Source organism: Pleurodeles waltl, chromosome 2_1 (assembly GCF_031143425.1).
Source record: "Pleurodeles waltl isolate 20211129_DDA chromosome 2_1, aPleWal1.hap1.20221129, whole genome shotgun sequence".
NCBI lineage: Eukaryota > Metazoa > Chordata > Amphibia > Caudata > Salamandridae > Pleurodeles > Pleurodeles waltl.
Genome location: NC_090438.1, coordinates 117,434,598 through 117,448,855, shown reverse-complemented (window position 1 = coordinate 117,448,855; position 14,258 = coordinate 117,434,598). Strand labels below are relative to the sequence as shown.

General features: G+C 44.7%; 1 protein-coding gene across 1 annotated transcript in view; it reads left to right on the top strand.

Annotated features, from left to right (window-relative positions):
- LOC138259421 (UDP-N-acetylglucosamine transferase subunit ALG13-like) overlaps positions 1-14,258 on the top strand; it is a 790,124-nt gene that overhangs the window by 364,657 nt on the left and 411,209 nt on the right. The window contains exon 9 of the mRNA XM_069207173.1: positions 13,691-13,799. Within this exon, the coding sequence (XP_069063274.1) occupies positions 13,691-13,799 (109 nt within the window). The remainder of the gene's footprint in view (positions 1-13,690; positions 13,800-14,258) is intronic.

Below are 14,258 nucleotides of genomic sequence, written 5' to 3'. Positions count from 1 at the left end.
ATTCAGAGGAACAATCACTGTCCTCTCCAATGCGCAAACACAGATTTGAAGAAGAGTTACAATCCACTGACGTAGACCACACCCAGAAGCGGATCTTCATACAGAGTGGGACAGGGAAGATCAGCACTCTTCCCCCAATCAGGAGGAAAAGGAGACTCGAGTTCCAAACACAAGAACAAATACCACAAGCAAAAGTAGTGAAGAAAGTAACTCCACCACCCTCTCCTCCACCTGTTACTCATACATCACCGGCACAAACTCCGTCACATTCACCAGATCATACCACCATGAGCCAAGATGACCAGGACGCTTGGGACCTATATGACGCCCCAGTATCAGACAATAGTCCTGAGTCGTACCCTATCAAGCCCTCACCACCTGAGGACAGCACAGCGTATGCACAGGTGGTAGCTAGGGCAGTAGAGTTCTATAACGTGTCGTTAGACTCAGAACCTGTCGAGGATGACTTCCTTTTCAACACCCTCTCCTCCACCCATAGCACCTATCAAAACCTGCCTATGCTCCCGGGAATGCTAAGGCACGCAAAACAGATCTTTAAAGACCCTGTCAAAAGCAGAGCGATAACTCCACGGGTGGAGAAAAAATATAAAGCACCGCCCACAGACCCTGCTTTTATCACATCACAACTGCCACCAGATTCAGTTGTAGTAGGGGCAGCTCGCAAGAGAGCCAACTCGCACACATCAGGCGACGCCCCACCTCCGGACAAAGAGAGCCGCAAGTTCGACGCAGCTGGAAAAAGGGTTGCTGTACAAGCTGCAAACCAGTGGCGCATCGCGAACTCTCAGGCGCTCCTAGCGCGATATGACAGAGCCCATTGGGATGAGATGCAGCATCTCATCGAGCATCTACCCAAAGAATTACAGAAACGGGCAAAACAAGTAGTCGAGGAGGGACAAAATATCTCTAATAACCAAATACGCTCCTCTATGGATGCAGCGGATACAGCTGCAAGAACAATAAATACTGCGGTAACCATAAGAAGGCACGCATGGTTGTGCACATCCGGGTTTAAACCCGAGATACAACAGGCAGTGCTCAATATGCCGTTCAACGAACAACAATTGTTTGGACCTGATGTGGACACGGCAATTGAGAAATTGAAAAAGGACACTGACACAGCCAAGGCCATGGGCGCACTCTATTCCCCGCAGGGCAGAGGCACTTTTGCCACATTTCACAGAACACCCTTCAGAGGGGGGTTTCGGGGTCAAGCCACACAAGCCAGCACCTCACAATCAACACCGTCTACCTACCAGGGACAGTACCAAAGGGGAGGCTTTCGGGGCCAGTACAGAGGGGGACAATTCCCTAGAAACCGGGGAAAATTTCAAGGTCCCAAAACCCCTACAACCAAACAGTGACTCACAAGTCACTCAACCCCTTCACACAACACCAGTGGGGGGAAGACTAAGCCAATTTTACAAAGCTTGGGAGGAGATAACAACAGACACTTGGGTCTTAGCAATTATCCAACATGGTTATTGCATAGAATTTCTCCAAATCCCTCCAAATGTCCCACCAGAAACACAAAACATGTCAAAACAGCACTTAGACCTTCTGGAATTAGAAGTTCAGGCATTACTGCAAAGGACGCAATAGAACTTGTACCACGTACACAAAGGAACACAGGAGTTTACTCACTGTACTTTCTAATACCAAAAAAAGACAAAACACTGAGACCAATCTTAGATCTCAGAACACTAAACATCTACATCAAATCGGAACACTTTCACATGGTCACGCTACAAGACGTATTACCACTGCTAAAACAACAAGACTATATGACAACCTTAGATCTAAAGGACGCGTATTTCCACATACCGATACATCCCTCGCACAGGAAATACCTAAGGTTCGTATTCAAGGGAATACATTACCAATTCAAAGTGTTGCCGTTCGGTATAACAACCGCACCAAGAGTATTTACAAAATGCCTAGCAGTAGTAGCTGCACATATCAGAAGGCAGCAAATACACGTGTTCCCCGACATAGACGATTGGCTAATCAAAACCAACTCCCTAACAAAGTGTTCACACCACACAGAGTATGTCATACAAACCCTCTACAAACTTGGTTTCTCCATCAACTATGCAAAATCACACGTTCTGCCGTGCAAAACACAGCAATACTTAGGAGCGACAATCAACACAACAAAGGGGATAGCCACTCCAAGTCCACAAAGGGTTCAAAATGTTTACAAGGTTATACAAGCCATGTATCCGACACAAAAAATACATGCAAAGATGGTATTAAAACTCCTAGGCATGATGTCTTCATGCATAGCCATTGTCCCAAACGCAAGACTGCACATGAGGCCCTTACAACAGTGCCTAGCATCGCAATGGTCACAGGCACAGGGTCACCTTCTAGATCTGGTGTTGATAGACCGCCAAACATACATCTCGCTTCTATGGTGGAACAGTATAAATTTAAACAAAGGGCGGCCTTTCCAAGACCCAGTGCCACAATACGTGATAACAACAGATACTTCCATGACAGGGTGGGGAGCACACCTCAATCAACACAGCATCCAAGGACAATGGGACGTACATCAAACGAAGTTGCATATAAATCACCTCGAATTGTTAGCAGTATTCCTAGCGTTGAAAGCATTTCAACCCATCATAACCCACAAATACATTCTTGTCAAAACAGACAACATGACAACAATGTATTATCTAAACAAACAGGGGGGCACACACTCGACACAGCTGTGCCTCCTGGCACAAAAGATATGGCAATGGGCGATTCACAACCACATTCGCCTAATAGCACAGTTTATTCCAGGGATCCAGAATCAACTAGCAGACAACCTCTCTCGAGATCACCAACAAGTCCACGAATGGGAGATTCACCCCCAAGTTCTAAACACTTACTTCCACCTTTGGGGAACACCTCAAATAGACCTATTTGCAACAAAGGAGAACGCAAAATGCCAAAACTTTGCATCCAGGTACCCACACAGGCAGTCTCAAGGCAATGCTCTATGGATGAATTGGTCAGGGATATTTGCATACGCTTTTCCCCCTCTCCCTCTCCTTCCATATCTAGTAAACAAATTGAGTCAAAACAAACTCAAACTCATACTAATAGCACCAACATGGGCAAGACAACCCTGGTACACAACACTACTAGACCTGTCAGTAGTACCCCATGTCAAGCTACCCAACAGGCCAGATCTGCTAACACAACACAAACAACAGATCAGGCATCCAAACCCAGCATCGCTGAATCTAGCAATCTGGCTCCTGAAATCCTAGAATTCGGACATTTAAACCTCACCCAAGAATGTATGGAGGTCATAAAACAGGCTAGAAGGTCATCCACTAGACACTGCTATGCAAGTAAATGGAAAAGATTTGTTTGCTACTGCCATAGTAATCAAGTTCAACCATTACATGCATCTCCAAAGGATGTAGTAGGATACTTACTACATTTGCAAAAATCAAATCTGGCCTTCTCTTCCATAAAGATACACCTCGCAGCGATTTCTGCATACCTGCAGATTACCCATTCAACTTCACTATTTAGGATACCTGTCATTAAAGCGTTTATGGAAGGCCTAAAAAGAATTATACCACCAAGAACACCACCTGTTCCTTCATGGAACCTCAACATCGTCTTAACAAGACTCATGGGTCCACCTTTCGAACCCATGCATTCTTGCGAAATGCAATTCTTAACGTGGAAGGTTGCATTTCTCATTGCCATTACATCTCTAAGAAGAGTAAGCGAAATTCAAGCGTTTACTATACAGGAACCTTTTATTCAAATACACAAAAATAAGGTAGTTCTAAGAACCAATCCTAAATTTTTACCAAAAGTTATTTCACCGTTCCACTTAAATCAAACAGTAGAACTACCAGTGTTCTTTCCACAGCCAGACTCAGTAGCTGAAAGGGCACTACATACATTAGACATCAGAAGAGCACTAATGTACTACATTGACAGAACAAAACTAATTAGGAAAACAAAACAACTGTTTATTGCATTTCAAAAACCTCATACAGGAAACCCAATATCAAAACAGGGTATAGCCAGATGGATAGTTAAGTGTATCCAAACCTGCTACCTTAAAGCAAAGAGAGAGCTGCCCATTACACCAAAGGCACACTCAACCAGAAAGAAAGGCGCTACCATGGCCTTCCTAGGAAATATTCCAATGAACGAAATATGTAAGGCAGCCACATGGTCTACGCCTCACACATTTACTAAGCACTACAGTGTAGACGTGCTATCCGCACAACAAGCCACAGTAGGTCAAGCCGTACTAAGAACTTTATTTCAAACTACTTCCACTCCTACAGGCTGAGCCACCGCTTTTGGGGAGATAACTGCTTACTAGTCTATGCACAGCATGTGTATCTGCAGCTACTCATGCCACCGAACTGAAAATGTCACTTACCCAGTGTACATCTGTTTGTGGCATTAGTCGCTGCAGATTCACATGCGCCCACCCGCCTCCCCGGGAGCCTGTAGCCGTTTGGAAGTAATCTTCAACATTTGTAAATATATTACTTAAACTTTATTTTGTACATACTTATTCATTCCATTGCATGGGCACTATTACTAACATACACAACTCCTACCTCACCCTCTGCGGGGAAAACAATCGAAGATGGAGTCGACGCCCATGCGCAATGGAAACAAAGGAGGAGGAGTCCCTCGGTCTCGTGACTCAAAGACTTCTTCGAAGAAAAACAACTTGTAACACTCCGACCCAACACCAGACGGCGGACTATGCACAGCATGTGAATCTGCAGCGACTAATGCCACGAACAGATGTACACTGGGTAAGTGACATTTTCATTCTGTGGGAGAGTAACTCCCATGTTCTGATCCATCACTGGAGTAATCTCTGACTTTGTCCCTGTTACCGAAGTGATTCTCGGCATGACTTGTGGCTGCACTTGGGGCAGTAAAAGTGGAGTTAGTTCAGTCTGAACCAACATTGGTCTCTGGAAAACCTGTTCCGTAGGCACCATTAAATTCGAAGTTGTTTCCATAATGGGCACATCAGGGTAAATTCTCTGAACCTGTGGCGGCTGCACCTGATTTTGCTCTACAGGAGTAGTAGGCATGTTAAGACCATTCTGCATTGTATTGTCAGGCTAGCATTAACCTGCATCGTACCCACTATCCCATTAACCTGCATTGGAGCTGAAGGATCGGCACTGGTAATCTGACCACTCGTGCTGCATATGGTGGTAGGCGATTTCTCAATAACTGTAAAATAAACTCATCATCATCTGATTCTTCCTCCACTGTTGAAGACTTCCTAGCCTCTCTATTGTCAGACAGGCTTCTATTAGTTTTTCTAGTAGCTTTCCTTCCTTCCTTCCTTCTCATTGTCCTCCGTAATCGCTGGAAACAACTTAATTCCCTATAAAGTCTCATCCTCCAAACTCTCTGAGCACTGTCCCACCTAGCCTCTGTTAGTCTTTTCTCATTCTCCTCTCGAATTTCTGTTGCTGTCTGGCTACTAGCTCCCAAATCGCTAATGCCGCAAACTGTGCTGGTCTCAGAAGGGGCTTTGATTCATATAGCACCATCCTTAAATGCTCTAGAACCTTCAAATTGAACGTCCCATTTGCAGGAAATGCTAAGTTCCCAACCTTCTCTGTCACTTTGCACAATTGCTTTAGCCAAAAGCATGGCACGACACCCTTCTCTTACATTACAATGTAAGCTGGGGTACCTTCTGGTGGTGTAGCTTCACCTATACTCACTGCAATGTACGTATCTCCCCATAAAACGCTCTTTAAAGCTTTGACAAATTTCATCTTTTCGTCCTTTTTTTTGTTCAAAATCAAATCAGGAAGTGACTTTTAATCCCAGAATTCTCTTCACCTACTTTCTCAACCAATTACCTGCTGCCAATCCATGTGCGTCCCTTCACACTAACCAACCTAGCCCAGCGTGGCTCCAATGACGTCACTCTTGTACTGCGGCTGACAGTCTTGCGGCTTGTCCTCCAAAGCTCCAATTCACACAAAACGAATGCAAAATTGCGAGCACTGATCAAAACTAAATCTTCGGGTTTTCTACAGGAAAGGTAACACAATCGTTTCAGAAACTTTATGGATTTTTCCCTGACTGCTCTTCCCGCACTGACAGGTACTCCTTCTTTCTCAGTCTCCCAGATTCACAAGCAAAATTCGACCTGCAAATTTTACTCAACTGATCAGTGGGTCTGTCCTGGTGCACATAGGACTCTCCATATCTCAGTCGAAATTTTCTTTCACTCACTTTGACTCACACTCTGACTTGTCGACCATGCCTACCAACCTATTAACCCAGACCGATTACAACATCAAATCGTGTCTCATACTTTTCAATATACTCTGGAGTCTTAGACCACGCAGGATACGTACATCAACAACCATGTGGACAATTTTTGAGCACAAAGCGCCACACATGTGAAGTTCGACTTCCCTATTCTCACACTGGGGGGTACGCAAACTCCCTAAACCCTCACAAACATCACAATTCACCTGCGATTTGCATAAGCTTCGCAAGCGCAACCTACTTCATTCACACTGTTACTAGAACGCCGAGAACATCCTCAAACAACCATTGGCAAGATCTGAGATTCTGGGGAAAGTCATTTCTGCGCCTAAGGAAACATTTTCTCTCCAATTAACATCATTGAAAAATAAAATCCAAATCTCAGTAATAATGAACTCTCAAAAGGCCAAATCAACAAGCTACTACCACTGCTATTGATCTTCGTGTTCCTGCTACTTCCTCTGGGACCATCAATCCTACTACTGTCTCTGTTAATACCTGGTATTCTATTCCAGATGTCTATGCTACCGTCTCTGGGAACACATTATGATGGTTTCTTAGAGAGGCGAACCATCAGTTTCTGATATCTTCTCTGTCGGTATCTGTTACTCTGTACCGGACATCTATGGTGAGACCTTTAGGAGACAAACCATCACCTCTCTTACCGTCTGTTAGTGCATCTGACCTTAATAAGTAATCTTACAAGGGGATGCGAATAGGTCGATTAACCTTTTGACTCGCAATTAAGATGATCCCACCATAACTCCAGTACATGCAGATCAATAATTGACTATATCAATAATCAGCAATAATCAATGACATTAATAATCATTGGAGTCAGTAATTGTCACATACCATGACCTTTCAGTCATGAATAACCACACCTTGTAGTAAAAGCTAGAGTATTTATTTCCCTATATTAACAATGCTAATGTCACATGTTAATCTCAAAATCAAATAATACACATAGAGAAACAACACTGGCTGTCCAAATTGACGGAAGAACTGAAATCTAATCAATGCTTGAACTACTGCACATTCTAAGGTTACGGTGTCAATTATTAAAAAGAACAGTTGTGCAAATGATATCACATACATTTAGATTCAGCAGAGAAATTCATGAAACATTATTCCCTATTAGATTTTCATTAGTGAGAATCCTTATCTAACCTCAGATTAGCATGTTGGGCTTCATGCAAAACAATTTAGTAAACACAAATTTGGAAAACATCTAACTATGGCTCTATCAAAACAGTGCAGTTGGTACCTAGAAAGAAAAAAAGCACATAGGCATAACAAACACATGGGTACAATAATACCTCTCCTCGATTGGATTGGCAAGCTAACATAATCTTCATCATCAGGACGTCAGTTCAGTTAGCAAAGATTCAGCATCAAAGTTCAGAAAACGCAAAGTCTTTAAGCAACTTGAAAGAATAGAGGTAAACCCTCAAATAAGAATAGAGAGAATGGCATCTACACAGTGGCAAACACGGAAAGGTCTGCTAGATTCTTTTCAGTGCAGTCCTGTTAAGTTAAATTCCCTAAAACTATTTCCCAGGTCCCTATTGGTCAAGGGTTTGCATGTTCACACTTTGTCCAATAAAACAAAAACTTCAAATCTATGAATTCTACCACTACTCCGTTCACATGTTGCTGATTGGTTTTTCCCACAATGTCCTCATCATCCGGCTCATCAGGTAACAATATTGTTGCAGCTTCTACTCCAGTCAGTGTCTCCATTGTTCTCCTCCTGAGAAAGTCTGTCTCACACACATTACACACATTGTTACATTTAACAAGAATACAATGGAAAATCACAGTTTAATTCTCTGGGACAGCCATTTTATTAAACGTTAAGAAATGCAGCTTGACATGAGGCCTGGCAACTAAGCTAAGACCTCCGCTGAGTTAATGCCTACAATTAATAAGCTAATACATAATACATAACTGTAGGAAGTTGGCTCTGTATGTACTATTTCAAAGTAAGAAATAGCATGCACAGAGTCCAAGGGTTCCCCTTAGAGGTAAGATATTGGCAAAAAGAGATAATTCTAATGCTCTATTTTGTGGTAGTGTGGTCGAGCAGTAGGCTTATCAGAGGGTAGTGTTAAGCATTTGTTGTACACACACAGGCAATAAATGAGGAACACACACTCAAAGACAATTCCAGCCCAATAGGTTTTTGTATAGAAAAATATCTTTTCTTAGTTTATTTTAAGAACCACAGGTTCAAGATTTACAAGTAATACTTCAAATGAAAGGTATTTCAGGTAGGTACTTTAGGAACTTTGAATTAGCAAAATAGCATATACAGTTTTCACATAAATGACATATAGCTATTTTAAAACTAGACACCGTGCAATTTTCAACAGTTCCTGGGGGAAGTAAGTGTTTGTTAGTTTTTGCAGGTAAGTAAACCACCTACGGGGTTCAAGTTGGGGTCCAAGGTAGCCCACCGTTGGGGGTTCAGAGCAACCCCAAAGTTACCACACCAGCAGCTCAGGGCCGGTCAGGTGCAGAGGTCAAAGTGGTGCCCAAAACGCATAGGCTTCAATGGAGAAGGGGGTACCCCGGTTCCAGTCTGCCAGCAGGTAAGTACCCGCGTCTTCGGAGGGCAGACCAGGGGGGTTTTGTAGGGCACCGGGGGGGGGGGGGGGGACACAAGTCAGCACAGAAAGTACACCCTCAGCAGCACGGGGGCGGCCGGGTGCAGTGTGTAAACAGGCGTCGGGTTTGCAATAGAAATCAATGGGAGTCCAAGGGGTCCCTTCAGTGATGCAGGCAGGCAAGGGGGGGGCTCCTCAGGGTAGCCGCCACCTGGGCAAGGGAGAGGGCCACCTGGGGGTCACTCCTGCACTGGAGGTTGGATCCTTCAGGTCCTGGGGGCTGCGGGTGCAGTGTCTTTCCCAGGCGTCGGGTCTTTGAAGCAGGCAGTCGCGGTCAGGGGGAGCCTCGGGATTCCCTCTGCAGGCGTCGCTGTGGGGGCTCAGGGGGGGTCAACTCTGGCTACTCACGGTCTCGTAGTCGCCGGGGAGTCCTCCCTGTGGTGTTTGTTCTCCACAAGTCGAGCCGGGGGCGTCGGGTGCAGAGTGCAAAGTCTCACGCTTCCGGCGGGAAACACGTGTTATTTCAAAGTTGCTTCTTTGTTGCAAAGTTGCAGTCTTTGGGGAACAGAGCCGCTGTCCTCGGGAGTTCTTGGTCCTTCTAGATGCAGGGTAGTCCTCTAAGGCTTCAGAGGTTGCTGGACCCTGGGAACGCGTCGCTGGAGCAGTGTCTTTAGAAGTGGGGAGACAGGCCGGTAGAGCTGGGGCCAAAGCAGTTGGTGTCTCCGTCTTCTCTGCAGGTTTTTCAGTTCAGCAGTCCTCTTCTTCTTAGGTTGCAGGAATCTATCTTGCTGTGTTCTGGGAGCCCCTAAATACTCGATTTAGGGGTGTGTTTAGGTCTGGGAGGGCAGTAGCCAATGGCTACTGTCCTTGAGGGTGGCTACACCCTCTTTGTGCCTCCTTCCTGAGGGGAGGGGGGCACGTCCCTATCCGTATTGGGGGAATCCTCCATCTGCAAGATGGAGGATTTCTAAAAGTCAGAGTCACCTCAGCTCAGGACAACTTAGGGGCTGTCCTGACTGGCCAGTGACTCCTCCTTGTTTTTCTCATTATCTCTCCTGGACTTGCTGCCAAAAGTGGGGGCTGTGTCCAGGGGGAGGGCATCTCCACTAGCTGGAGTTCCCTGGGGCATTGTAACACGAAGCCTGAGCCTTTGAGGCTCACTGCTAGGTGTTACAGTTCCTGCAGGGGGGAGGTGTGAAGCACCTCCACCCAGAGCAGGCTTTGTTTCTGTCCTCAGAGAGCACAAAGGCTCTCACCACATGGGGTCAGAAACTCGTCTCTCAGCAGCAGGCTGGCACGGACCAGTCAGTCCTGCACTGAACAATTGGGTAAAATACAGGGGGCATCTCTAAGATGCCCTCTTTGTGCATTTTTTAATAAATCCAACACTGGCATCAGTGTGGGTTTATTATTCTGAGAAGTTTGGTACCAAACTTCCCAGTATTCAGTGTAGCCATTATGGAGCTGTGGAGTTCGTTTTTGACAGACTCCCAGACCATATACTCTTATGGCTACCCTGCACTTCCAATGTCTAAGGTTTTGCTTAGACACTGTAGGGGCATAGTGCTCATGCACCTATGCCCTCACCTGTGGTATAGCGCACCCTGCCTTAGGGCTGTAAGGCCTGCTAGAGGGGTGACTTACCTATGCCACAGACAGTGTGAGGTTGGCATGGCACCCTGAGGGGAGTGCCATGTCGACTCATTTTCTCCCCACCAGCACACACAAGCTGGCAAGCAGTGTGTCTGTGCTGAGTGAGGGGTCCCTAGGGTGGCATAAGACATGCTGCAGCCCTTAGAGACCTTCCCTGGCATCAGGGCCCTTGGTACCAGGGGTACCAGTTACAAGGGACTTACCTGGGTGCCAGGGTTGTGCCAATTGTGGAGACAATGGGGTACATTTTAGGTGAAAGAACACTGGTGCTGGGGCCTGGTTAGCAGGGTCCCAGCACACTTCTCAGTCAAGTCAGCATCAGTATCAGGCAAAAAGTGGGGGGTAACTGCAACAGGGAGCCATTTCCTTACAATAACCCTTTAAATGACACATTACTACATTAGTCAAACATATACTGAACATTTCATGTTAAACTATTAAGTACACTTCGTGAACAATGGTGGCCACTTAACGTAATCACATTTTCAAATGCGTGCATTATTTTTATATCGTTATTACATTTTCTATGCAAATCCATTGCTCAAAATACATGAACACTCATTAATATTTTTTATTAAAATACCTGCGCTAGCAATGGCATTGCCCATTTGAGCCTTTGTGTGAGCTGCCCAAAAAGATGGTCTCCTTTATGTTGAGTTGTTAATGTCCATCGTGTACATCTCAGCTTGCAAAAAAAATCTTTCCTGCTCCTTGGTGGGGGAGAGTTTCTGCTTGTTCAGTGTAGGTTTCTCCTTCCCTGTGCAAATCTGTATCTTCCCCACCATCCCCAATGTCCCCCACTACACTGATCGTCCAGGTTCCTGTGTGGTGCCCATTTCCTGTGCTGAACTGCAGGAATAGGCCTTAGCTTGAGTCCAGTATTCAAGATGTTCCAGCCAGAACTAGTGCTGATCGGGTGCTCTCTGCTCAGAAGCCTATAAAATATATTCAGCAAGAGGCACCAGAAGTTACTCCAGGACTGGAGGATCATGCTGACTTTTGAATAAAGTAGAGTGTCTGATTGGCTCCGTCAGTTCTGCCTTGACCGCTTGAGGACTTGCAAGGACATGGCCAGTAAAGGGTTTCTTCTTTTTCATCTTGTCAGAGGTGACTATTGCACCTCCTCCCCGATAGGATGAGAAAATAAATATTATGAGAGGATCTCAAAAACACCAGATCATGAAAAGAACTTCCTCGTGGTTGCCTTTTCTGCTCCAGAAGTTGTCTAAGTTTAGGAAAGACCTGTGGAGAACCGGCTTCCCTGCTGGTAAGAGCTGGCCTGGTCCATGGTGGTAATACGTTTTCTAAATTTCCTGGTACTATGGACGTTGTCATTGGTGCCATCACAAATCGGCCGACCAGGTGTACTGCAAGCATTACACAGGTCACTGAGCAATGTCGGTCCAAGTATTTTTGGTACAGGGCACATTCTGTGGAGCCACAAACCCCCTTTCATTGAGAAATAACACTCTAAACACTAAAACACAGGGTAGATTTTTAACCTATATTTTAAAACTATTGCACATTATATGAAATATAACCGCACTGAAGGCAAATGGGGCAGAAGCAACAGTTGCCAAAAGTGTGAATAATAGATGCTATTTAAACATATTTCTGTTATTAGTATGCAGCAATCCTATCTTGTTTCTGCTACTTTTAAGTGTTAGTCTACTTCTAAAATTCTGGCAAAGCAGAAAATAAATCCGAATACGCATTTCAGAGATTGTGCACACACCCTCGTATCTGTTAAAACAATGAAGTTCTGTGATCAGTGAACTAGCCTGCTTGTCCTAGCCTTACAAGGCCGGCCGCACTGCTAACTAGGCAGAAAGGCGGAGTGGCCCTATTTCTGGTAGCCTTCAATAAGGACCGGAGTTGTGCCCCTTTATGGCCCATGCCAGTGTCGCCTGGTCTGAAGACTACTCTCTGCCCTTCTCTTCCTGTGCTCGGCTTTTATACCTTAATCTCGTTGTCAGGAACTCTTAGTGGAAACAATTGGCAAAGTGATGTGATGCCGTTTCATTTATTTTCATTATGTTATTTGAATATCAACAAAAAACGACAGTCATCAACCATCTACAAACATGTAGAAATTAATAACATGCTAACAAAAAAAGAAGTCTGCAGTTAAACAAAATATTAGATATATTCACATAAGCTTGTTTATGATACTGCAAAACATAACGTAAGAGGATCACACAAGACTTTGCAGTGTGAGGCTCAAACAGTTTTGGCATTCATCTGGGGAGCAACACTCCTGATCTCACCTCTGGTGGCATAGGGCGGTGCAGGAGCAGACTTCAGTCCTGGATGCCCACATCACGGTTACCTTCAACGTCACTTAGCGAGAGCCTGCATCCGGGTAAGATGAGGTCCATGTACTTCTGAAGAACCCAGAGTCGACCTGAACCAAACCGGATAGGTTAGCGTTGGCCAAAGGTCCAGTTCTGTTGGCAGTCTGGCCCAAGTGTTTAGATGCAACAGGTGTTTGAGGCTTGGGTTGCCTTTCCACTTCAGAGGTGCTAGTACTTTCAGATTTTCTTTGTGTACCGTGATTTTAACTAAACCATTTAGTAGCATGTGAAACCAAGTGTAATTTGCTATTGTAATGTTTGCTGTTTCTAACTGTGTCTGATTTTCTAAGCTTGTTTGCTTGACTGCTTCTTCTCTCTACTATGAGAAAGGTAAATGTCCCAAAGAGTAAATATTATCCAGCCGGAGGCATGAGTGTTGTTGTCATGGTATATCAGTGGTTAATGACATGCCCACACCCGTTACTAGTACAATCATGATAAGCATGTGAAACCGGTTTTATTTCAAAACGTCTGTGCTGCAGACTAAGTGTGACTTGATGTTTTGGTTAATCAGTGCTAAATCAGTTTCTGGCCCTGTTATTAGATGGGAGGGTACCCCCGGTCTGAATTAGAAGAGTTTTTATGTATTGTCAGCATGTCAATGAAACTATACCTCAGTCTGCTAGAATTAAACTTGTATTGCCCAGGCCCTGCTGTAGACCCATGTTTTGGAAAATATTTTCAGATGATGTCAAAATATTAAATGAATACTTTGTTTAATACACTTTGTTCATTTTAGTAATTTTCCCCTTTACATGTTAGCCTTCAGAAAACCCATCGAAGATGCCTTTTCCATACAAGGTGTTGAAAGCCCTGGACCCAGAGATCTATCGTAACGTGGAGTTCGATGTGTGGTTAGACAGCAGAAAAGGTGATATCTCAGTGTTATTTGAATAAGGGCTGCAGAGAAGTGCACAGTGGTCGTAAGCTATTTTCATTGCTTTATTTGCAAGTAGAAGAAAGGGTCCAGTCCCACTGAGCCCTCTGACGGCAGATTACTAAGGTTGTCTATTCTTGATTCCACCCAAGTTCTTCCTTCCTCCGCTGTACACCTCACCTCCTGTCTCTTTAGCTCCCTGACTCTGGATCACTCTGACAGATTATTTTCCACCCTGCTTTCTCCTTTTTTCAATGTTCTCTTTCTCTTCCAGCTTCCTTTTGTGCTTACTTTTTCTTGCTCTACGTGGTTAATGCACTGACTTCTCCCAAAGATAATCCTGTTTTCCCCCAAAACAAGTGCCTCTCCCACCCTTATTCCTCTTAATATGTGCAGCACTTTAGCTGACTGTCCACCCTTCACTAATTGTCATTTTAACGTTAAGCGGGGAGC